A 25,438-nucleotide genomic window follows, 5' to 3' on the forward strand; every position below is an offset into this window, starting at 1 on the left:
TTACTTTATGTATATGCTGAATCTTCATTCTCTGATATGCAAATATGTTTCCCTTTGGCTTTAAGACAAGCCAGATTAATTTCTACAGTGTTGGAAATTATTTTCAGCAGTGCCAGTGTGATACTATACAGGTTATAATATTAGAGATACTCATTGTTAAGCAAGGATGTACAAATATTAATGAATGATAGTTTTATGATTACAATGAAACTTTTATGCATTTGCCATTCTTTTAAGATGTACTCATGACTAGTTCTTTCCATGTACTATTTGATCTATTAGATATACTGTAAGACATATTCATATTCTATGGTATTTAATACATATGTACATATGTGATAACTGATAAAATTGCATTAGGTTTGATATCAAGTGTATTTTCACTTTTTTTTTCTTGTCTAGGGCCACACCCACAGTATATGGAAGTTCCCAGGCTAGGGGTTGAATTGGAGCTGTAGCCGCCACAGCCACAGCAATGCCAGATCTGAGCCACATCTGTGACCTACACCACAGCTCACAGCAACACTGGATCCTTAACCCCCTGAGCCAGGCCAGGGATCAAACCTGCGTCCTCATAGATATTAGTTGGGTTCGTTGCTACCGAACCACAACAGGAGCTCCTATTTTCACTTTCATTGGAGAATTTACAGTTTCTGTTTTATAAATTTTCCTCATAATACATAATTTGGGGGACATTAACATTATATAGTCAAATAGATTTTTGCTTCTATCAAATAACACCCTTGGATGTTTGTACCATTTGCATGTTTTACATGAGTATTCACTCATACACAGAATATTTATTAAGCATCCATCATGCAACAGGAACTATGTACAGATTGTGCAGTGTCGTTTTCTCATTCATAATTCTATTTTACCCAATTTTTAAAAGTTAAATAACAATCATCCTGGTTTAGAGATTTGCCCAATGTCTCACAGCTAGAAAGCGAAGAGCTGGCATCCAAATGTGGATGTCCCTTTATGTGACTCTATTCAACTAGTGGTATAAAAAATGTTTACTCTCAGGAAGAATGAAATCTTAGTCTTCATCTAAATTAATGTCATAAGAAAATAAACATACTGAATAAAATTGCAAATAATCCAAAAATGACCATTTCATTCATTCATTCACCTTTTTGCTTATATTCGCTATAACTCCCTGCTATCGAAAAGATTAGTGATTTAGCCAAGTGCAGAGGTTGGGATCAGAGAGGGAAGACTAGTTAAGACTGCAGAGAGTGGGTTCCAGAAAAAAACATTTGTATCATTGAAGATGAGAGGGACTTTTGGGGGACAGAGGAAATAAATCCAGGATGGTTAGAAGAGAGAAGAACAAAGGAGCAAGGTGTCAGGGGCAGCTTGAAAAGCAGGCAGGGTGAGGATTAGAGGATGTTTAAAGCCATGTTTAAGGATTTCACATTTAGAGTAAGATCAATTGGGAGCTTTTAAAGAGCAGAAACGTCAGGTTTGCATTTAAAGATCACTCCAGGTACAAGATGAAAGATAGATTATAGGTATTCATGCTATGATTCGGGGAGATAGCTTAACTGTTGATAGCTGCAACTAACTGGATGGACCTCAAGAGCATTATGCTTAGGGGAAAAAAAAATCAATCTCAAAAGGTTTCGTGCTTATGATTCTACTTATGTAACATGCTTGAAAGGTGAAACCAAAGCAATGGAGAATAGATAAGAGGTTGCCAGGATAGGGGTGTGTGGGCTGAATACAGAGAGGTGGCTCAGGCATTCCGTGGTGATGGAACAGTTCTGAGTCATCACAAACATCTTCACATGAGGTACAATCACAAAGAGCTGTATGCCTATACACATAAATTAGTGCAGGCTAAAAACATGGTGAAAACTAAATAAAGTCTGTAGTCTAACAGGCACCATTGCCCACATCTTGGCTTTGACAGCATACCATGGTTATATAAGATCTCATCATTAGATCTCACCATTATACAAAGGAAGGGACTCTTTGTACTATTTTTGCAACTTCCTGTGAGTCTACACTTATTTCAAAATAATAAGATTTTTTAATAAGCTATTGTCATACAACAGGCTTAGGTTAGAGTGGGAATGGTGGTGGAGAATCAGACAGGCAATTTTCTCTGGGCGTGGTGGCAGTCACATTTGCAAGTCCCAATGCTGGGATTTTGTAGTGAATCAAGGTGCTTGTGATGTTAGAGCGCTTTTGCTGAACAAATACTAATTGAGCAAAACAGCAAGATTTTGTCACTATGGGGCTTTGAGGCCACAAAACAGTTGAAAACTTGTCTACAGAGAGTGTTATACCAATGTCTGATGCTCCTACCTGAAGACCAGTCTGTGCTACTAAGAAGTTGAGCTACTAAAAGGATTGTGTTATCACTGGTGGGCTGACTACAAGTTTGGTTCCACAGTACTTTGATCTTCATACCATCTCTTTTCATGTTGACTTAAAATGTCCTTTCTTCCCCCTCAACTCCCGTTTTACTTTCGAAATGAAATGTTTGAATTTTGGGGGGAAAAAAGATTTGTTAAATCCTCGTTGCCACCGAATTTTATCACTTGAAAATCTGAAACACCACAGACCAGAAAAAACGATTTCAAAGAAGTATTTTTCTCCTTATTTATGTTATTCTTACTTTAAAAAAAAAAAAAAAAAAGCTTTCCATTGGAGTGCAAGTAACAATATCACATATCTTTTTCAAAGCTGGTTTAGGTAAAGTAAGTGGGGTCTTAAATATTCCTTAGAAATTGAGGTGGAAAAGATAAACTTGTCAGATATATATGCTCTTATTATATAAATTCAGGAGATAGTTTAACTTTCTATCTATTTAGATGGCTGTTTATAACTCTACTCAGAGTTGATGGTATCTTAGGATAGCCTGCATTTGATTATAATAACGTTACTATTACTGAATGTCTATTGTATGTCAGTATTACTGAAGTAAATATAGGAATCCATTTTTTTAAATTTACATTTTTAAAGATGAGGGCATTTTGATTTTCTGGGAAATTAACTTGCCCAAATCCACAGACCTAGTAGATGCTTATCTAATAGTTGAAGGTCAAATATATGTTTTTTACCAGTATACCTCACTGTCTTTTATGAATTATTAATACAGGAAATACACTGTTTTATGATGCCTTCAAGGTTTTTTCATATGTATCTGAAAATGAACATAATTCTTTCGAAAAAGAGCTCTATATAATCAGTATCCATTTTATTTATTTGTTTCTTTAGCAATTTGAAATATATATGTAATGGGCATGTAGTTGTCAATATATGTATGAGTGTGTGTGTGTGTGTGTGTGTGTGTATGTTTAGGAGAGAAACCTGAAGATCATTAGCCTGTGGGCAGATTTTTTTCCTAAACAGTGTGCTTCTCTGACCCATTTATTACCCCTGTTTAATTCATGACTCCATCTTCTTAAGAGGAAAATAATCAGGAGAAAGCAAAATGGAGAAGTGGTTACTACTCTATTAATTTGGAAGGTGCTGAGTAGGTTAGCTTGACAGTAGAAAGAAAATAAATTGTTTGGTGCATATTCGAGTGAGGAGAAGTTACTCAGTTCTCAACTTGAGGACTAATCAAAACATTTTCCTTAGAGATAAATGTCCTGAATTCTCTTCCTGAATATATAACAGAAAATGCCTTAGCCTAATCACTCAACCACTTAATTCTCTCAAATAAACAATTTCTACCCCTTTCTTTATTTTAGGGGAAAGTAATTATGAATTAGTAGTATCTATATAAATATTTAAATTTCTTGAGAGTCTAGGTCTGTATTTTCTGTTACTTATATTATGGCTTAATATTGTGTAAGCAAAAATTTGAAACTCTCATATACTAATCCTAAAAATTTAATCTGGAGTGTGTGATTAAATGATTTAATCTGACTTTATTAAAACCACAGTGTAATTGAGATACCATAACATATATGCATATATCTGAAAATGCTTTTCAAAATGAAGTACAGATAATTATGCTATCACTCACACATCATGAATATTTAATATATGTCTGGTATATTTGCATGGAAAACAAAGTCAATTATCAAATTTCCTGGCATTCAAGAAGAGCTGTAGAATTGTAGAGTTTAAATTATGGTTTTGAAAGAATGACTTAATTTATCTACCAAGTCTATGGACTGTATCCTGATTATTAAGTGTTTTAGAAGAATGTTTATAGTTTTATTTAAAATTAAGAATCATTTATTTGATAATCTTGTAGCTCTCTTTCTTTTATGTAATTTGTTACTTGAAAGAAATGAATGTTTAGCAGTCTCATCAGTTAGAGAGATGGCAGTCGAAATAAAGAGCCAAGACTTGACTCTTGACAACTCAAAATACAATGTGCCTGCCCACCCTAGAAAGACCTTGAGGAGAGGGGCCATGTTTCACTCAACCTTGTATGCCCATTTTGGCCGCTAATTGGATCTCCTTTCTGTGTCACCCTTAGGTTTATTTGGTTAAAAAAAATCAATGCTTGAGTTTGTTTATTTATTTGCTTTGAAGAAAGTACTTAAAAGGCAATATGATACCCTATTTTTTCCAGCAAAACAAATAACCAAGAACAGTATCCACCATGAAACAAGGCCTTACATTTTATCAGTTTCTTAGAATCTTGTGCATATATATAACAGCAGTGGGCATATATATATTATTTCAAGCATCTGCAATAGATCAAAGTTACTAAAACTGCATTCTTAAAAAAACTTGGAGCTTAAATTACGCTATCTTCTTCACTATTCACTTTGAGTATTTCATTTCCAAATACAGCAGATAATTTTATTTTTCTTGAATTTATTTTAACTTCATACTTAATAAGTCATATATAATCCATATATTTTGGTATCACTTTGTCTTCATAGGTAAAATATAATTCACAAGTTAATAATAAAACATACATCACTCCAAATATTAGGCAATAACTCCAGTGACTGGGTAACAATGATGTCAAAACTAGGGGAATAAAATATAATATTGAGGCTAGAAGTAAGGGATTATTCTAAATCCTAACACCAATTTAACCACTTATACTTCTTGAATGTTTTATTTGTTGTTAAGAAAACAGTAAACTCAAATTCAGTGGAATTTATTCCCCCAGTTTTTCTTTTGTTTCCATGGTTTTGTCACCATCAAAATTTACTTAATATTCTCATAAATCAAAACTTAAAGAAATTTTACGATAATGAGAAAAACCCACATAACTCTGTTGGTTATAACTCAGGAATTCTCAGGAATATTCTCACATGCTGTTTGAAGTCAATATGCCTATGTGGTTGTTTCAGTTTTAAATAAACAATAGCAGTTGAGATGGCGCTGAAGAAGAATTTACATAAGAAGGACTAATTCTTCTTTGTTAAAGTGAAGAATCAAATATCAGCTCATTTTCACCATTATTGAAGGCCTACTATGTACCAGTGAGGATCATGGTATCCATAATTACACCCATCACCTCTCTCACCCCCATGCTCTTTATATGACCCATCACCATCACCACTGCCACCTCAGAGGGACAGTCAAAAGGACACTTGTCTTTCATGGTTCCCTTCACCTCCCATTCAGCCATTCTTAAATGCAACAACCCAAGTGATCCTCAGTCAGATCTACCTTTCTCCTGCTCAGATCTTCCAGTGGCTTCCCACACCAGACAGAGTAAATGTGCAGTTCTCAGCACACCTCCAAAGTCCTATATGCTCTGTCCCTCACTGCCTCTCTGATCTCCTTTCATACCAGTTTTCCCTCATGCAGCTGTAGCCACACTGGCCATTGAACTGCACAGAGGCCTTTGCAGATGCTGTTCCCTCTACCTGGAATGCTCCCCAGTTATTCACATCTCTCGGTCCTCCACATCCTTCAGGTATTCCTTGTCACCTGAACATCTTGGCAATGCCTGATACCCTATTAAAAATTGCAGTTCCCTCCTCTAATGCTTCCTATCACTTTGCCCTGCTTTATTTTCTTCTTCTTCTTATCCTTTGCATTTCTAATATCTAATATGCTATATATTTTATTTTTTGTCATGTTTATCCTACTAAAACATAAGCTCCATGAGGGCAAAGATTTTCATTATTTGTTGTTTTTGTTGTTTACTTCTGTATTTCCAACATTTAGAATAGCAACTGGCACATGGTAAGCAATCAGTAATCAATGGTTGTATGAGGAAATAAATAACAATATTATTACTGATAGTAAATATTCATTAATCTGTTGTTCTCCATCATTTATTTTGCTAAATACTTTAAATCCATATTGCCCCTTTTTTCTTGAATAAGTATGTATATCATTATCTTTGGTGAAAGACACAAAAAGAAAACTAAAGCACAAAGAGGTATTATAATTTATTCAGTCATGTCTTTTAAATGTTTGAGTGTTTATCTCATTGTATACTATATAAGGAGATATTTTTGTTATTATAGTATTTTATCAACTCTAATATTCTCATGATTTTACCTTTTAACATTTCATTATTTTGAATGTACCTAATACTTGAAGGCATGTCAAAGTTTAAACTGCAAGAGATTTTTTTTTCTAAGTGGCACAAAGAAAAATTAATGATCTTGTACCTTCCACAAAATATAGTAAATTAAAAAATTCTTGAGAGCAATATGCCTTGCTTCATCTCTGAATCCTTGATGCCCATCACAATGTATAGAGTGAAACAAACACCAATAAATATTTACTGTATGAATAAATATATTTAATAATCTTTCTCCTCTTGCTTTTCCTATCTTCCTCTGTAGCTTTATCCATAAAACTTCTTAGGGCTTCATGAGGGCAAGTAACATGAGAACAATCCTGAACCTTCTATTCCCAGTACTACTCATGTTGTATAGCAGTAAATATGGATGGAATTAATTAATCTAGTAGTTCCTAATAATGACCTCTCTTATAGGCAAATAATATATTCGTACTTGATACTTAAAAAAATGACTTTAAATCTTTTGTCAGATAGTTAATATGGATTACACAATGGGTTTTGGAGTCAAACTATCTGTATTAAAATCCTGGCTTTACCACTTCTGAACTGTGTGAAGTTAGGAAATTTACTTAACCTTTCTGTACATTAGTTAAGCATGTACAGCCTTACTGCACTGCTAGGTAAAGCCAGTTAAATCCCACATTATTGTTTGCTAATTGTTTATTGCCCACTTGTATGATGGATACTACCACGGTTTCTTGATTTTATAGTTTTTTTCCTTAAGGGTTCTTCCTTTAGGGGAATTAGACAAGCCATAAACCAAAAGAAATTAGCTCAAAGAGGACCACTTCCTTTAGTCTCAGCAGCAGTAGGCAGACCACTTTTTTGTGGATCAAATTCAGGTTCTCAATATTCCTTTCAAGTTAGTGTGATTAAGTGAATGCCTAGGGTATTTCTCTGTTATGAACTTTCACCCTTTGAAAAATTACTGCATCTCTTGGTGCTTCAGCTTCACCATATGAAATTGATCATAATTAATAGTACAGATTTGTCATCAGAATTAAATGGGCCAGCTCCTGTAGTAGAACAGTCCCAGAATTATGCCAGGTCCATAATAAGTACTTAGTAACTACTCAACTAATCCAGGCCATCGTCATACCAATAAAGTATATGTGAGCAGTGGTGGTGACATTTAATTTCCAAATTACTAAGAGTTTTTACATATGTGTTTCTGTGATTAATTTTGTCAAAATTTTTAACAACGGCATAATCCTAACAGAAAGGGAGGAATTTTGATAGACTTGTTTCATCTCCAAAATGAAGATAAGTATAGCTACCTGAGCAATACTAAATTAGAGCACACGCACACAACACATACATACAGCACAGTTCCTGACCTGGTAGAGGCTAAATAGGTAGCATATAACTGTAAATAGATGCCCCCCAAATCTTATATTTTACCTTATTATCTTACATGATAAGGCCATTGCAAGTTGATGTTTGTTTACTATGACAGATAGTTTCCTTTATTTATAGTAAGGATAATAATCTAGGAGAGGATCAGGTAATATAAATGGATCAAATTACTAGTTACAAGTTAAGTTTACCCCCCACAGAGCTGAGAGTATGTGGAATTTTTTTTTTTTTTTCCTAGAGGACACAGAACCAAGTATTATAGGTGGATTCTGAAAAGAATTGGAAAATTTTATGACTGGTAACATTAATGTTCCTTTTTAAAAACTTTTTAAATTAACCAGCTGATATCTGTAGAGGTCAGGCAGAATTTCTTTTTCCTCTACCCAGAGCGCAGCACAGGTAGCCCAAAGCCACTTGCAGCATTTTTATATTATCTTGGTTTTCTTATTTCCTCTATCAGGCCCTTGGGAAGATTTCTTCAATAGTTGACCTTGGATTTAAATAAATACTTGGAAATGAGGACAAGTAAATGCTCCTGTAGTCAACCAAAATATTTTGGGTTGGAATGAAGTTAGCATCAAAGAAGGGTTTATAAAGGGAAAACCATGAGGGGAGGTACATGTTTTAAAGAGGAAAGGGAGAGCTGAAAGAGGAGAATCAAGAAGTTCCATTGACTCCATGAGTAGAAAGAACGCATTTCTCCTATTGTGAAGTTTATGCTATCTTTGATTCCATAGTTTATATCCTGTCTTAAGTATTAGACTTTTTTAGAGGATGCCTGTATTAGTCTGCTAATAATAACATCTTGTCATGTTTTCTATTACAATTCTATTATCTCACTGAATTCTGGATAAAAAATATAGAGTAATTATAGCTATGAACTCCTAATTTTACAACCAAATACCATGGACTAAGTGGCTTAAATGATGGAAATTCATTTTCTCACAGTTTTTGTGGCTGAAAGTGTAAAATCAAGGTGCTGGCAGGATGGATTTCTCCCGAGGCACCACACTGTGACTTCACATACTCTGCTCCAGTATCCTTGGTTTTCTCTCTTCTTACCAGCTCTGTTGCATTAGACCCCAGCCCTTAAGAATTCATTGAATCTTAATTACCTCTTTAAAGGCCGTGTCTCCAAATACAGTCACAGGTGGAACAGGGCTTCAACATAGGAATTTCTGGGGAAGACAACTAAATCCATTAACAGTGTCAATCCCGGATAATAAATGTGTTTTGGGATCAGGAAAAGCAATGTTTTATTAGAATCATTTTAGTTCCTTTAGTCTCTTCTTAAAGCGTTATGGAAGACTTGTAGTTATAGAATGCATGAAATAGTTCAGGCTGCTATTTTTGAAAGTGTCCTTTGAAAAATATGGAATATGGAATTAGGGGACATTGTTTGATTTACTACTTGTGTAATTATGTTTCACTTACCAGTTGAGCCTATGTTTTCTCATTTGTAAAATTAGGAATTCATAGCTATAATTATATTTCTTAATCAGAATTCAATGAGATAATAGGGATAAAACATTACAAGATGTCATGCACTTTATAGGTGTTGGTTATTCTCACTGTTTTCCATCCATATACTCTACAGAGTATAAATTGTAGTGATATTCAAAATAATATTTATTCTTCTCAAGGCCAGCTGAAGAAAAAAATTAAACAAAATAAACCAAATCATAAGAATGAAATAAGCCATGGACAGTAAATTTCATTAGATAAGAGAATTAAAAATGTATTTTGGAAAGAGTTAATTATGAGGGAGAATGTTAATATGGAGGGTTTTTGTTACTTTTATGAAAATACTAATCTGAATATTCACATTGAACACAATAACAATGACAAAATAATCAGGAAAATTGCACATCTTTGATAAGTGGGTTTTTTTAATTTATTTATTTATTTTGTCTTTTTTTTTTTTTTTTTTTTTTTTTTTAGGGCTGCACCCATGGCATATGGAGGTTCCCAGGCTAGGGGTCAAATCGGAGCTACAGCTGCTGGCCTATGCCAGAGCCACGCAATGTGGAATCCAAGCCGCGTCTGCCACCTATACTGCATCTCATGGCAACCTCAGATCCTTAACCCACTGAGCGAGGCCAGGGATCGAACCTGCATCCTCATGGATGCTAGTCGGGTTTGTTAACTGCTGAGCTATGACGGGAACTCCCCAAGTATTTTATTTAATCATTCCTTCAAACTTACTTTCTTTTACACAGTAACCTTCCCCTGATACACAGGCTCAAGCATATGAGGCACTTAAAAACACAAAGCTTTATGAAACTGTATCGTCAGGAAAGTTTCAATAACGGAGTACACTGGGAAGGTGTCATCTTGCTTCCCCCTTGCTGGAAGACAGACAAGGACAAACTCTTTATAGCATGTGATATAGGTTGGAGCTTTGCCAAAGTGTGTTGCTGTGACTCTTTAGTGACTCAAGATCTTTTTTCACAATCTCTAGCAATAAGACAGGGTCTTTCTTGGGCACTGGTGACAACATGTATATCACTGGTGGTACTTACTCTGCCAAAAGCTGGCAGTGAGCAGAGCCCTTGGGAGTCTTACATGGCAGTAAGCATGAGGAAAGGGATAGGGGATCAGGGACAGCTTTTAAAATTGCCTTTTATTCTGCTTAAAGTCAAACGGAGTGGTATGACCCTACTCGTGGACATCTCTCTGTGGCACAGTTCCGAGGAAATACGTTCCAGACTGGTCCTGAACATTAGTATTTCTGTATTAGAGTCAAGTCCTTGCAGTGTATTTCAGGGTGAATTGAACTTTAAAAAATATATAGCTGGGGAGTTCCCATTATGACTTAACGGTAGGGAACTTGACTAGCACCCATGAGGATGCAGATTCAATCCCTGGCCTTGCTCAGAGGGTTAAGGATCCAGTGTTGCTGTGAGCTGTGGTATAGGTGGCAGACGTGGCTCAGATCCCGCATTGTTGTGGCTGTGGTGTAAGCCAACAGATATAGCTCCGATTCTACCCCTAGCTTGGGAACTTCCATATGCTGCATGTGCAGCCCTAAAAAAATAAAACAATAAAATAAAACAAATATATATCTGCATGTATATCTCTTTATCAGTGTCATTGCTTCACAAAAGTATCTTTAGTTAAAAATGATTGTTCTGAGATAAGGTCATCTGGGGAAAGGGGGCTTTGAATTATCCCTGCTTATTTTCTCTCTCAGTTACCACTTTACATTTTCTTAATTTGCATTTGTAAAGTAACTTGTCCAGTGCATCAACCATAGGGATTCTTAGCTTACCCACTTGCTACTTTCTTTCTATTTCTCCTTTCCCATCTTTTGTGAAAGTCTACAGCAGGACCATCCTCTGCTTCCTTGACCTGTTCCCGATCTTCATCTATCTTGGCTGAGAGCTTATTAACTCGTTGTCGGACACAAGGCTAAAAGTTGAGGAAATGATCGTGACAAAACTCACTGTAGTATATAACCCTGTCTGGTTAAATTTGAAAAAGTCCCTTGATGGAGATGGCTTCCAATCTAAGCCCCGCAGAATATGTAGGAATTACCAGGTGGCAATGAGGGCAGCAACACTGCAGCATACACGAGACCCCGAGGTCAAAGGAACAGAGGGCAGCTGGGAGACTGCTGGTAATTGTGGATGGTTTAAGAGGAGAGGTAGAAGGTGGAAAAGCATCATAAATGAGCTGCAGAAAGAAACTCAGAAGGGCTATAGCATGAAGAAAGGGAGTTGGCCCTTGTTTGGAGGGCAGATAGAAACCGTTTAAGGATTTTAATCTGCGGAGTAACATAGTCCAGTGTATACCCCAAGAGATGCCTCTGGCAAAAGGTCGAGAATGGTTCCCATAGGGAAATTTCAGAGGAAAATATAGAACACTAATTTTCATTATGTGGTGCTAATGTTAAATACATTTTGGTGGGATACTGTCATCTTTAAAAATCTGAAATCTGAATCATTGTGCTCTACATAAGACAAATCTATCAAACTTGGCAAGTTTGCAATCACAGCCAGCAAAAATCTTGGGATAATGTCATTGCTCCTTGTGCAGGATTTGTGTGATTGAGATAAGGGACTGGAGGATCTCTCACCTCATGTGATGGTATTTTTATCAGAGTAAAAATGATTGGAAAACAGATCTCTTCTCCCAGAGTGCTGTATTAAAGTATCTAACTGAGGAAGGGCGAATTTATTTAGAAAGCGTTCTTTAGAACCTGTATAATTCTCAAGAAGAGAAGGAAGATGATTGAAAATAAGAGCTTCTATTTTACTATTAATTTTTAAACTAGTTGAAAAACTTCTTGAAGAAGTAAAATTGACCATGAGATTATTTACCTAATATAGCTAACTGCCATGAATCTCCATTTTACATGATCAGACTAAAAGACAAAGTGCTTTGTTTGAAACAAAAACTATGGCTCATTAGCAATGAAAAGATTTAGAGTCCCTGTTAAAAATTTAAGTTCTTCAAAATAGTCCCTTCAAAAATACAATGGAAGATGGCATTATTTAAAATGAAGGAGTCAGAGAAAATACTTGAAGTTTTTAACTATTGCCTGACTACTCCACCAAGTAGTATGAAGTCAAGATTTTTTCTGTTAGCTGGAAAATTTTGTACCAAAAAATGAGCTTATATCCCACCAGTGACTCCACTGACAAATATTTTTAAAGGCTATTGCTTCGTATTCATTAAAATTATATTGTGTAATTTTAGTATTAATTAACATTAATAGAGAATATTTAATTTTCAAGTTACTAAATTTTCTTAATTTTATATTTCTTTTTAAAACATTCAGATAATTTTATGCAAAGTATATATAGAATGATTTTTATTTATTTATTGGTTTTTTTTGTCTTTTTAGGGCCTCGCTTGTGGCACATGGTGGTTCCTAGGCTAGGGCTCCAATCGGAGTTGTTGCTGCCCACATGCCAGAGCCACAGCAATGCCAGATCTGAGCTGTATCTGCGACCTACACCACAGCTCGGGACAACGCCAGTTCCTTAACTCACTGAGCAAGGCCAGGGATCGAACCTGCAACCTCATGGTTCCTAGTCAGACTCTTTTCTGCTGCACCTCAATGGGAACTCCTATATGGAATGATTTTTACTATTTATAATTTTAAGAATTCAATTTCACTTAATATTTTTAAATATGTTGTTAAACTTTTTATATTTGAATTGTGTTAAAAGCTTAGTGCCACTAATTATTTTTTCTTTCTTTTTTTTTTTTTTTCCTGGTCTTTTCGTCTTTTCTAGGGCCGTACCTGAGGCATATGGAGGTTCCCAGGCTAGGGGTCTAATCAGAGCTACAGCCACCAGCCTATGCCAGAGCCACGGCAACATGGGATCCGAGCCACGTCTGCAACCTACACCAGAGCTCACAGCAACACCAGATCCTTAACCCACTGAGCAAGGCGAGGGATTGAACCCACAACCTTCTGGTTCCTAGTCAGATTCGTTAACCACTGTGCCACGACAGGAATTCCACTAATTTTTTTTTTCTAAATGCTGAATTTTTATTTTCCAAAAAGTAGGTATTGAGATATCCATATTGACATTTTGCTCTGGTGTTGCTTTTATTAGGAAAAATATTTAAAGGCTGCTGTTTTCATTCATTGGTAGTCGTGGTTCCGAACATGGATAATGCCGACTGGGGAAAGAGAAAAAGCTTTAAGTGAGACAGAATCAACCAGACCTGGCAATTTGGGGGATATAGGGGGTATGGAAAAAGAAGAAAAAAGGACACTCTGCTTTCTTGCGTGGATTTCGAGTAAGTGTAGTTCTGAAATCACCATTCACATAGACAGGAATGGAAGAGAAAAAGAGGAAGAGCAGCAGAGGAAACAGAAGAAGCAGCAAGAAGCCAAAGGAGCAAATAGCGTGACTTCAGAAAATAATGTTATTTCAGTGATTAAATAAGGCTTCAAAAAATTCATTCCCTCTCCCTCTGCCATGCTATCCAGTTTTATATACACCAAATACACTGTGATGGATTTGGTGCATTCTCTGGGGCTGCTGAGTCTAGCTGACGACATGGTCAAGCAGACCTTGAATGAGAGCAAGAGGTTCATCACAGGACTCCTTTAAGTTTCCTAAACCTGAGCTACTTTGAATCTGACTAGAACCAGGCTCCCTATACTTTGTTATTGTTGTTGTTGTTGTTGTTGTCATTGTTTAAGCAAGTTGTTGTTAAGTGAGTTTAGGAGCAGTTTTCAGTCTTACAGTTAGCAATGCAGTGTATGTATGTGGAACCCTGGTGAACTCTTGCATTCCTATAATGGGAATATGAATATATTTTACCAGAATGATGATTCTCTGCAGTGATTATTTCTATAGTATTGTTAGGATATTCAGAGGCATTGTAGATTTAATCACCTGTTAATAGCTGGTCAAGGAGATTAACCACTTTTATTTGGAACTTGGAATACATTGGGAAAATGCCACTAGAAAAATCTAGTTAGAAAATAATGTATGAATGCACTAATTGGAAACTGCTTATATTTTTAGATCAGTAATGGCAAGTTTGAAAGTTTTGATATCATGGGTCAGTCCTGAGAGCATCAGACTAAATCACCAAACTGCTCTAGTTTGTGTTGAGATTATACTCAGAACTGCTCTTTACTTTTTAGCTTGTAAGCAGTTTAATTTCTGATTTTTTTTTCCTTTCCCCTACTTGCTGCATCTTTAGCAGCGTATGTTACACTTAATGTGGAAATAATGCTTTATATAGCTCTTTCTCTTCCCATACTGAGTTGGAAAAGTCTAAGAAGAAGGCTTTAAGTTTTACTCCCCTAATTGTCCAAAGGCCTGAAGCATGAAGAAGCCTCACAAAGAGGTGAATTCTACTGTAACTTTGTTTTCTGTAATTGGAGTTGAGAAGAACCAAAACTAGCCTTCGTTTAGAATAAGGCAGATGACTGTCTTAATACTCAAGTGGCACTCTTGCTATTTTGGTGCTGGCTTATTTGTCCCATGTTTACAGCTCCTTGAATTGCCAACAAAGAAATGGCTTCTGAAGTATTAGGATAACTTTAGATGCCACTGTGAACAAGCCATGTAGGTGTTTTCTTTTGAATTTTATTTCAGAAATCTCTACCACAGGACCTCTTGGCGCGGGAAGCACCACCACCAGCACTACCCTTCGGACCACAACTTGGGGTGCAGGCAGGAGTACCACCCCCTCGGCATCAGGAAGGAGAAACCGGAGTACCAGCAGCCCATCTCCAGCCGTTGAGGTACTTGATGATATTACCACACACCTACCATCAGCATCATCCCAAGTGCCAGCTCTAGAAGAGAGCTGCGAGGCTGTGGAAGCTCGAGAAATCATGTGGTTTAAGACCCGTCAGGGACAGACAGCAAAGCAGCCGTGCCCCGCAGGAACCATAGGTGAGTCTGTGCTACCTGGCCAAGCTAAAGGTGCATGTTCCTTGGGCTCGCTTTCTAGCTTGCTTGCTTTCTTCTTTTTGGTTCTCTCTTTTTTTTTTTTTTTTCCGGTTACAACTGTTTTTTTTTTTGTTTTGTTTTTTTTTGTTTGTTTTTGTTACATCACATTTGATTAAATTCTGGACTCAACTAAATTCCAGTTTAAAGGAACGTATTTTCAGAGTTTGAGAATGCAACCTGAAGAACACAGGCAAGGATTTGGTGGGAGTACATAAGATCTTCCTTAAGCATGAGGTCTCTGAGTCACATTACAGTCAAACTATGGATGTCCCACCTAATCCAGAGAGCCAGCTCTTCTTTGCTACAGCCTGGAGTGAATCACTGGGTTGATGGGAGCTAGTTCTCATGCTTGTCACCAACTGTCAAATATTGATGGCAGAAAACTAGGTCAAGAACTTCTCTGTTAGAAGATGGTCAGTGAAACTACCTAACATTTTACCAAAAAGAAGATATCCTTTTTACTGGTCCTCGTAGCTGTCTATTAACAGTCAGAGGCTCTTGACCTTCTTAGGGATGATGTTGGAAGGAGCCAACCTCCTCTAGAGAGAGCAAGCCTGCATTGTTTTCTCCAGTGGGCACTTAAGAGCTGGAAAGCTTTTCACTCTGCCAATCTTCCTTTTTTTTTTACAGATACGATTCATAATATTCTCAAAAGTTTGATTTCTTATTGTTACACATATTGATCTTCATAAACTAACACTGGATACCTTGGATAAAATTTGCATTATTCTATAAAATATGTAAATAAAACGAATGCACAGTAGATGTCACTATACTAGCATTGTTAGTGACTGAGTCTTTAGGTGTTATTGATTCAATTACTCCAGCAGGTTTGTTTTTTTAGAAAGTTTCAGTGTGGTTATGTCCTTCTGAATTCCATGCTGCATGATGTGGTGGGAAGATCAGAAGTTAATATTGGGCTTTATAAAAGTACATGTTCTTTTTTTTTTCAGCAAAGTGTTTAAAAATAGTCTGAAACCTTCATTCCCTTTATAGAGGGGTGCAATGTTTGGTAATAAGTTTTCTGTAGTACTGGAATCAGGAAACAGCTTGAACTTCTCTCTTAGCACTGTCCTCTTCTTCCTTCATCTCTAAAAGAGAAATAACACCCTTCCCCCCCTTTTTCAGATGTCGGTTGTGAAGGTTAGTGAATACTTCATTTGAAAGCAGTCTGCAAACTACAAAGCACTATGACCCTTTCTCTAGCCTCTCTAGCCCCTCAAGCCCGGTCTCCTCTCATTTGCATTATTATAACAGCTTCCTCATCACCTCCACATCACTCCCTCGATTCATTCCATGCTGCTGCCACAGTTATCTTTCTAAACCTAAATTACCCCTCTTGTCTCCTCTGCTTAATGGTCTTCATTGATTTTCTAGCATCATAGATGCCAGACAAGGTCGTTTATGATCTGGCTCTGCCAGCCTTTCCAACTCCATTAAATAGAACTCCCCTACCCTGTAGACCTAAGTTCAAAACACTCCAGGATACCCAGAGACAGCATATTCTTCCTCTGCCTGGAATGCTTTTACCCACCTGTTTTCCTGAAAAACCTGCAAAGGATTCCTTTAAGATTCAACTGCTGCCTTTCCTCTGAAAAATCAAGCAATAGGTCGCCTGAAGGCAGGTACCACATTCATCTAATTCATGAAGTTATTCTCTGTACCTGGTGTATTTGCCAACAAGCGCTTTAAAAATATCGAGCATTTGTTTGTTGTATTACATTCTCCAACACCAGTTGCTTGCCAGTGTTTAATTATTTCCATGTAACAATCACAATCTTACCTTTGCTCGTATTTAAACACAACCTGGATATAAAGTCATTGTAAGAAAGATGGTTTGAATATTTGAAGCATACCAATTTCTTCTATTATTTTAGGAGTGTCAACCTACCTCTGCCTGGCTCCTGATGGAATCTGGGATCCCCAAGGACCAGATCTTAGCAACTGTTCTTCTCCTTGGGTCAACCATATAACCCAGAAGGTAAATCATGGGATTGACAAAGAAGGCTTTGCCAGGTCTAGCTCCTCTGTTGATTATAAATGCTGAAAACAAAAGTCAGTATTTTTAATTAATGTAGAAAAAATTATCCCATTTTAATTTAAGATTTAATGGCAACCCTGATATGCTATGAGCTAATTCCGGAATTTTGTTATTCTTAAAGGGCAAATCCATGTACTTCCTCTAAGACAGGCAGTATTGCTTATAATAATTTTATTATTAATAAAAATTTTATGGCATTGTGAACTACAGCTATAAAAGTCCAAGAGGTTTAATAAATCAAACAAGCAAATGCTTCTAGCACACATATATGTGTATTTTCAGGTGGAAATAATACTTACTTAAAAAAAAAAAAAGTCCACCTTTGGAATCTTAATCCATTTGATAAATGTTCTGTAACCCAATCATTTATCAGTGTTAACAGCATATACATGTGTGACAGAATCTTGCAGACTCAAATTTGTAGGGCTTATTTGGTTGCAATATGTTGAACATTTTTATTATTAATGCACTGTGGGGCTTTGAATTGATTTCATTACAAACAGAGACCAGATGTGCATTTATGCCAAAAGGGCTATGGGATGAATCCTTATTATAGCAATTTGTGCGGATTTATGCACTCCTCAAATGGAGAGTCCTTCTATGGTACATTCGTTATACCAAGGAATTTCTGAAAGCGATTTTTTTCTGAGAAATATTACAAATGATGGCCTTACTGAAAGCCTGTCTGTGCCATTTGCCCTTTTCTCTATTTGTTTTTAACCAGGCTGATCCTCAATAATATACTGCATAATAATGCATAAATATCTACCCAGTAGATCATTTAGCAGATGAGCCATAACTATCTATTTACCCTAAATCATGGAAGAACAGTGGTTATATTGACTGCAGTTCCCTCTTACATATGCATCTCCATACTTGTTGCTATTCATAATGATGCTTCTCCAATTTCAGTACTGTGCCTGCCACAGTTTTTATGTCCTTTGATTTTATTACAATGTAGCTCAGACCCCAGGGCAAATAATTCTTGCTGGATGTGATCAGATTAAAAGATCAGTAGCCAATCTCCTTACATTAGCAACTTTTAAAAAATATTCCCTACATACTTAGCCCAGGGGTTAATGTTAATTCAGTAATAATTCACCTAGAAAGCTGAGTGTTTTCATGGTAATTTTTGAATATAGTTGGCCTATTTCATTACAGAAACTATTGGTGACTGTAACTGACAATGATGCTTAATTCCTTTCTTTCCTCTGCAGACCTGCTAATCTTATAACAAAAGAGACTATTCCTTGCAGAAACCAGACAGCTGTTACCCATTTAATTTAGGGATGGAATGTTTTTTGTGTGTTTTTTTATAACAAATATGTTCCATTCTTCCAGAGCATTTCTGTACAATCCTGTAGAGTCTGTAAAATTATATTACAGTAAGATTATACAATTTAGATTGTCGGAATTTATAATAATACCTTAGCTTGATTACGTATAAATTTATAGACTCTTCAAAAGTATAACAGGAGGCTTTGAGCCCCGTGAATTGGGTCATTATTGGAGATGGTGTTTAGCTGGGTCTTCCTTTATCAAGATGTCGTGTTTAATTAGTCAAAACACTTCCACAGCAAACAGGTTATATGGCCTTTATATCCCACAGCCACTTACCTAATCTCTCTTCACTTCTCTCCACTTTTACCTGATGTGTCTCTTATACCATCAACTATTTATGCTATTCTTTAAGCATAAATGGTAGTGGAACAGGTTACCACAAAAGTCCAGTGCTTTTAAATATTAATACTGTAAACCTCTGAGAGAGAATTTGTAAGCAGTGTCCGCGCCATCATTTGTCGCTGTTTTCTCTCCCTCCTCCCCAAAACATTGTCTACAAAATTCATCCCTTGACTCGTTTCCCTCCTTAGTACATGAGTCCCAATAGCAAACCGATGGAAGCTTTGAAGAGGGTTTGTTGGCAGCTGTGTTGGGCAGTAAAAGTGAACTCACCTGCAGGAAGCCAGAGCCAGTAACAGGGATGGAGCTGTTCCCATTCCCTAGGCCTGTGGATGCCAGATCAAAGGAATGACAAAAAAAATTGGAAGCAGGATGTCCCTGAGAGAGAGAGATGACCAAAGACAAGAGCCACAGCCCAACCCCAGGCACCTTTTCAGAAAAGATCTAGGGGAATACTCTGATCTCACCTCCCATTCTCCCTCTATCCACCTGCCCCTCTTCCCCAATGGCCAAACCCAAACCAAAGCCAAAGAGGGGTATTCTTAGTAAATCAGGTAAGTCTGCCTCCTCCTTGGGCAGAGACAAGGATGGAAGATGGAAAATGGCCTTGAACTATAGCAGGTAGAAAGTACCCAGCAGAGTTCACCCCTCCTCCCTTTCCCATCTCCCTCTCTTTCTCTCTTTACTGCCCTCTCTCTCTCCTTCTTCTTTCCTCATCCCACCATCCTTCTATCCTGACCTCCCCACTTTAGTATATTTTTATGCCTTGTTGAAAAGTTAAAGTGCAGTAGGGATCCGTAATGAGTCCTTCATTCTCCCATTGTAGTTCTGTGAACCTCAGACTTTTAAAGTAGAGAGATGCTTTTTATCCACAATGAAAGCATAGAGGAAAAGAAAAAGAAAAGGTGATTCAGTCATTTAAACAGTGGATTCAGTTTCTCCTCCCCAAGAGTTTGTGCATGACAGTACCCTGGAATATGAGGCCCCTCCCATGTGGCCTCATCATGCCTATGGGGAATTCCTCAGGACTTTAGAGGAGAGAACAGGCTGGATCTGACTCTACATCTTTCCCTTGGGGAGGAGCGTTCATTTTATTATCAGTGCTGTTCACTCACTCTATGTCAGGGATCACTGTAGGCATAAGTACACACACGTAAATGAATCCGGATACTTACTTCAGCTGGAAAAAGCAAACTTTAAATTTTCATTTTCATTAAAAAATGAACTATGTCTTTTTTTTTTCCTCTTGCAGTTAGTCCCGGAGGGAGAAAAACAAGCAAAGAATCTTGATGGTTTCTTTTGGCCACTTATATACTGGTGAAATGACATTAAATTTTTAGTACTATTAGAGCATAGAGCATAGCTTACATTTCACTAGCCTTTAAAGTCAAAGAAATTTGTTGCAGACTAGCCAAAACACTTTCATAATTATGAGGGTTTTTTTTTTCTTTTTTCTTTTTTTCTTTTTTTTTTTTAAAGCCTAATTTGTGCAGAAAGGGAAAAGCAATCAATGTGCACAAACAGACATTTACCTCAGCAGCAATGGTGGGGTGTGGGAGCGGTGAACGAGAGAGGGGTTGGTAGGTGGACAGCAAAGTAGGTAAAAGATAAATAGATGATTGGATAGAGAGAGAGATTAGATAGATGGCAAGGTAGATACATATGTCTTCAAATTAATGTTTTTTTGCAATATTTTCCTATTTTTATTGGAACCTAAAGAATTAGATTGGAGCACTGCCTCCTTAAAAATATCCTGTTTTCTTACCTTAGGACTGTTTAATGAAATCATAGTCTTTGGCTTCAACTTGATCTCTAGCTTAGACTCCAATTTTCAAAATAGTTTTTGTTTTCTATTTTACATACCTTTAAACAACTCATTGTACTTTATAATCCCTCCTGTCTCAATTTCAATTTAAATCTCTGTGAAATTACAGTTGTGAAGAGTTTCCACATTTATTTACATGTAAAGTAAGATCTGCTCCCTACTTCATTACCTGGTCCAACTGTTATATGGAAAAGAAATGCCTGTTGTTACCAGTAGAGAGTCTTTCTATTTCTAGCAAACTGAAATATCTTTTCTTTTGTTTGCATTTAAGCTACTGACAGATTTTGAGATAATGTAGAGTCCTTCCTGCATTTTCTAAAGGATGATGTGAAGATCTAGAAATAATGCTGCTGCTTTACAGTATAAAATAAACCAGTTATCTGCTTTGCAAGACTGGTTAAATCTGTCACTCAGATCTTAATGTCTCCATGCTTTTAGCCTCCGTGAATCTACTATGGAATGGAAGTAAATTGCTTGTTAATTTTATCAGAGGTTAGTGGGATTTCCACATCTTCAGGTTCATTTAACCAACATTCAGTTGTAACACAAAAACATTTTATTGTTTATATACCTATTTGACTGAGATTTATAGAAAAACAGAAAGATCTTTCAAAGAAATGGGAGCTTTGTACTGGAACCCTATGAACATCTTCTTCAAAAATTGTTTTGGCACCTGATTAATGATTGATGCAATAAATCTCATAAAATATCAAAGCTTATTTCAAAGAAAACTGTTTTTACTTGCATCAAAATTTGAAACATAAATAGTATCCACCTCTGTCATAATTATTAAACTTAACTACAGCTACCAGGTTTTGCCTCCCCTGTTCAAGCTCTGGATATAATCCCACTGTTTCAACACAGGCAGTAATTTACTAATCCCCACAAAACTTATAAAACTTCTCAGTGTGCATATACTTATTTCTGAGAAATCATTTTAAAAGAATTTGATAGGAGAAATTTTAGTGATAGACATGTAATGAAGTCTTTAAGCTAGAATATGTGAAATAACTATTTCAACCCCACCTCTCTGCACAGAAGTCTTGAGGCAGGTTCAAGAGATGTGTATGTTTTGCATGGAAATAAGATAATGATAACTGTGGTGAGAGAAATAAATAAGACAGTCAGAAAGAAGAGTAGCTTCTGGATGCCCTTGGAAGGAATATGGTTCGTGAGGGCCTGGCCTGGAGAGGCAACGTTTGAGCTAAGCTCGAACGTTGGGTCTCAGTGGCCGTGGGAGAATTGAGTTGATGGCACCACCACCATCAACAGCAAGAAAGCTGGAGATGACTCTTGATGCCTCCCTTTCCTTCCCCTCACTCATCCAGACAATATGCCTGTCCCCAGCCTTGGGAATCTCTCCGAAAGCAGCCACTCGTCACTTCTCTCCACTGCCACTACCCTGATGCACTGCTTCTTCCTTGGCAGGTTCATCACTCCTGAACCCTCTAATCCATCCCACAGAGTGTGATTTCAAATATAAACTGGATTAGACCACTCCTGTTGAGACTCTTAGTACCTTCACTTTGCACAGAGTCTCAATATCTGCATCATGACATCCAAAGGGGAATGACGTCATTTGCTCCTTGCTCACCTCTTCAGCTGCCTAAAGCCCAGTCACAAGTATCCTCTGTGCAGGGCCCTTAAGGGTCCCTGCCTCTCTCTGCCTTGAAGCCCCCACCCTCATCCCAGCCTAATTCCTCTTTCCTTTTCATCTCAGATTAAACATTCTTTCTCAGAGAAGTGTTTCCTAAATTATTCCCTAACTTCATATACCAGGTTCAAATGCCTTTAAACTATTCTGTCCACTGGGAGTCTATGTTGCACTCCGAAAATGAAAATTAAATAGTTGTGTAGTAAGTTAACAGCCCTTCCCACTGCTACCACAAAGGTCCTGTTGTTGGGAAATATTTTACTTATCATTTCATCCCCAGACTTTAGCATAGCACTATTAGGAATTTAAATTTTGGTTAGGAGACAAATGAACATGTAGACTGAAGGAACAGTTGTTAAAATTATAAATAGAGACATTTTATTTATTTAAATATATGTATATAATATATACGCACACACAATTTTTGTCCTGTAGGTGTCAATATTGAATTCTGAACGTAGAAAAGCATGCTTTACCATTCTGAGGATACTACCATTAGTATCCTCTCTGCCCAAACCATGGTTATTCTAAACTTCACTTTTTACAGAGCATCCTTTTGGCTCTGTCCCCACCAGTCCTCACCAGAATTTTATCTTACCTGGTCACCCTCAACTTACTTGCTACTTTCTGTTGCCTTCCTACCTAATTTCTAGGTGTTTGGTATTATATTCCCACAACACCCCATATGCATTTCTGTCATTACAATTGCATTGTTGAATTAATATTATCTGCCTTTATGTATCCCTCTCCCCATACCAACTGGTAGAATGTGAGATTTCAAAATGCAAGAGCTGTAAATAACATCTGTCCTTATTAACTTAGGAAATAACAAGTGTCCAAATGATTGTTGAATTGATGAAAAAAATGTTACTACTATTTACTCAATTTTAAGAGCAAGAGAGAATCATAATGAATAACTAGTTATATCAATTTTCATTTTACTTTAAAAACATGCTTTTCCCATTTTTGTTATAAACATCCTTATAACTTATTTGTTCTTAAGTTTGATTTCTTAGAACTTTTTTTTTTTTTATTTTCCCACTGTACAGCAAGGGGGTCAGGTTATCCTTACATGTATACAGTACAATTACATTTTTCCCCCAGCCTTTCTTCTGTTGCAACATGAGTATCTAGACAAAGTTCTCAATGCTATTCAGCAGGATCTCCTTGTAAATCTATTCTTAGAACTTTCTTATTGGTGAACATTGACTTCCAGAGTTCTTTTGTGGGATCAATTAGATATATTCTTCATAAATAAATTCTTCTTGATTGCAAATTGTAGTTACTACAGTATCACTGTAGATACTCTACTAGTGATTTCCATGTTTGACTCACTGTCCTACAACACTACACTCTCTGCTATTGACACATATATAGGTGGCTTCATTGTCTTTTATATTGAGAGCAGTTATGATTTGACTTATTAGTCATCTACACTTTAAATGTTTCATTATTGTACATAAAGAGAAAGTTTAAAATTTCCTATTAGGGAATTACACAGATGTTCTTTTTCATCTTATCAGGCCCCACCCCAATATTATAATAATTAATATTTAATAATATGTTTGTATAACTATACAGAAAAAGAAGAAATTGAATTTCAATATGAGAATACTAGTGTTGTTTTTTTTTCTGTTTGATAAATTATTTTGCTTTTCATAATGTTCTGTGATAATGTAATGAAAGTCAATGCTTGCGTCTTTAGTTTTGAAGACAATGTGTTAAAGAAAGCTTATCAACTTTAGTAGATCTCAGCCTGTTTTCAACAGGGCTCATGTAAGTGAATCAAAAGACTCCAGAGGTCCATGTGCCTTGACATTTTCTTAAAAAAAAATTTTTACATGGCAATAAAGCAGAGGAAAATGATACAGTAATATTGGTAATAATAATAATGGTAATAAAAGAATAACACAAGAACACAATAGTTAACAAAGTACAACAAATACATTAATTTTTGTAAGAATAGCATAGGTGGAAGACTACAAAAATGCAAGGTTCTATGAATGGTGCATTGATTAAAAGAGTATCCCTTTCAACAACTGTATGAATTCCAGCTATCTGGATACTCATTTGCATAGGAGTTTTGCAAAGTTACAAAGCAACAGTATCAGGTATTCAGATACCTGATGGAATACTGAATTTGAATACTTCATGAATTCTAGCATTTCACCAATTTAATTAATGAACACTGAATTTTGTAAGTTATTAATTGATGTACTAGATTATCAGTAAGTAGCCCTAAATTGTATATAATGATTAAAACGTATGGCTAAAGATCACATTTACATCACTTTTTGACCACTTAAAAGAACTTTCATGATCCATCAGTGAGGTCATGAATGCCACTTTGATTTATATTTACTTTGTCACAAACTTATCGTTGAACTTTATGATCTATTCCATTTGGTCTTACAACTTAGGTTTGTAGGTCTTTATGTTACAAAATCAATAAACTTAGTGAAGATGTTTTTCTTTTATTTTAAATGTTTCTAAGGAGTTCCTGTAATGGCCCAGCAGAAACGAATCTGACTAGGAACCATGAGGTTGAGGGTTCAATCTCTGGCCTTGCTTAGTGGGTTAAGGATCTGGTGTTGCTGTGAGCTGTGGTGTATGTCACAGACACGACTCAGATCCCTTGTAGCTGTGGCTGTGGTGTAGGCTGGCAGCTGCAGCTCGATTCAGCCCCTAGCCTGGTAACCTCCACATGCCACAGGTGCGGCCCTAAAAAGCAAAAAAAAATTTATAAATAAATAAATGTTTATAGAAAGCCCTAATTAACTATATAATATTTTTTAAAAATATTATTATTTTAATACATTAAAATAGTATTCTTGTAAAATTTAATCATTGCAGAAAAGGATATATCTATTGAATTCCATCCTTTAGATTTTGTTCTGTGTGTTTAAATATATACACATATATAAACACAAGGTATTTATATATAATATTGATTTTTCACAGATAACATGTTTCTATG

General features: G+C 36.3%; 1 protein-coding gene across 3 annotated transcripts in view; it reads left to right on the forward strand.

Moving 5' to 3' along the window:
* The window catches only part of ADGRL3 (adhesion G protein-coupled receptor L3), a 512,757-nt gene that overhangs the window by 338,987 nt on the left and 148,332 nt on the right, over window positions 1-25,438 (forward strand). For all 3 annotated transcript variants that reach the window (XM_047798807.1, XM_047798808.1, XM_047798809.1), the window contains 2 exons: window positions 14,902-15,204; window positions 17,139-17,242. In XM_047798807.1, the coding sequence (XP_047654763.1) occupies window positions 14,902-15,204; window positions 17,139-17,242 (407 nt within the window). The remainder of the gene's footprint in view (window positions 1-14,901; window positions 15,205-17,138; window positions 17,243-25,438) is intronic.

The sequence above is a fragment of the Phacochoerus africanus genome, chromosome 10, assembly GCF_016906955.1.
Source record: "Phacochoerus africanus isolate WHEZ1 chromosome 10, ROS_Pafr_v1, whole genome shotgun sequence".
NCBI classification, from domain to species: domain Eukaryota; kingdom Metazoa; phylum Chordata; class Mammalia; order Artiodactyla; family Suidae; genus Phacochoerus; species Phacochoerus africanus.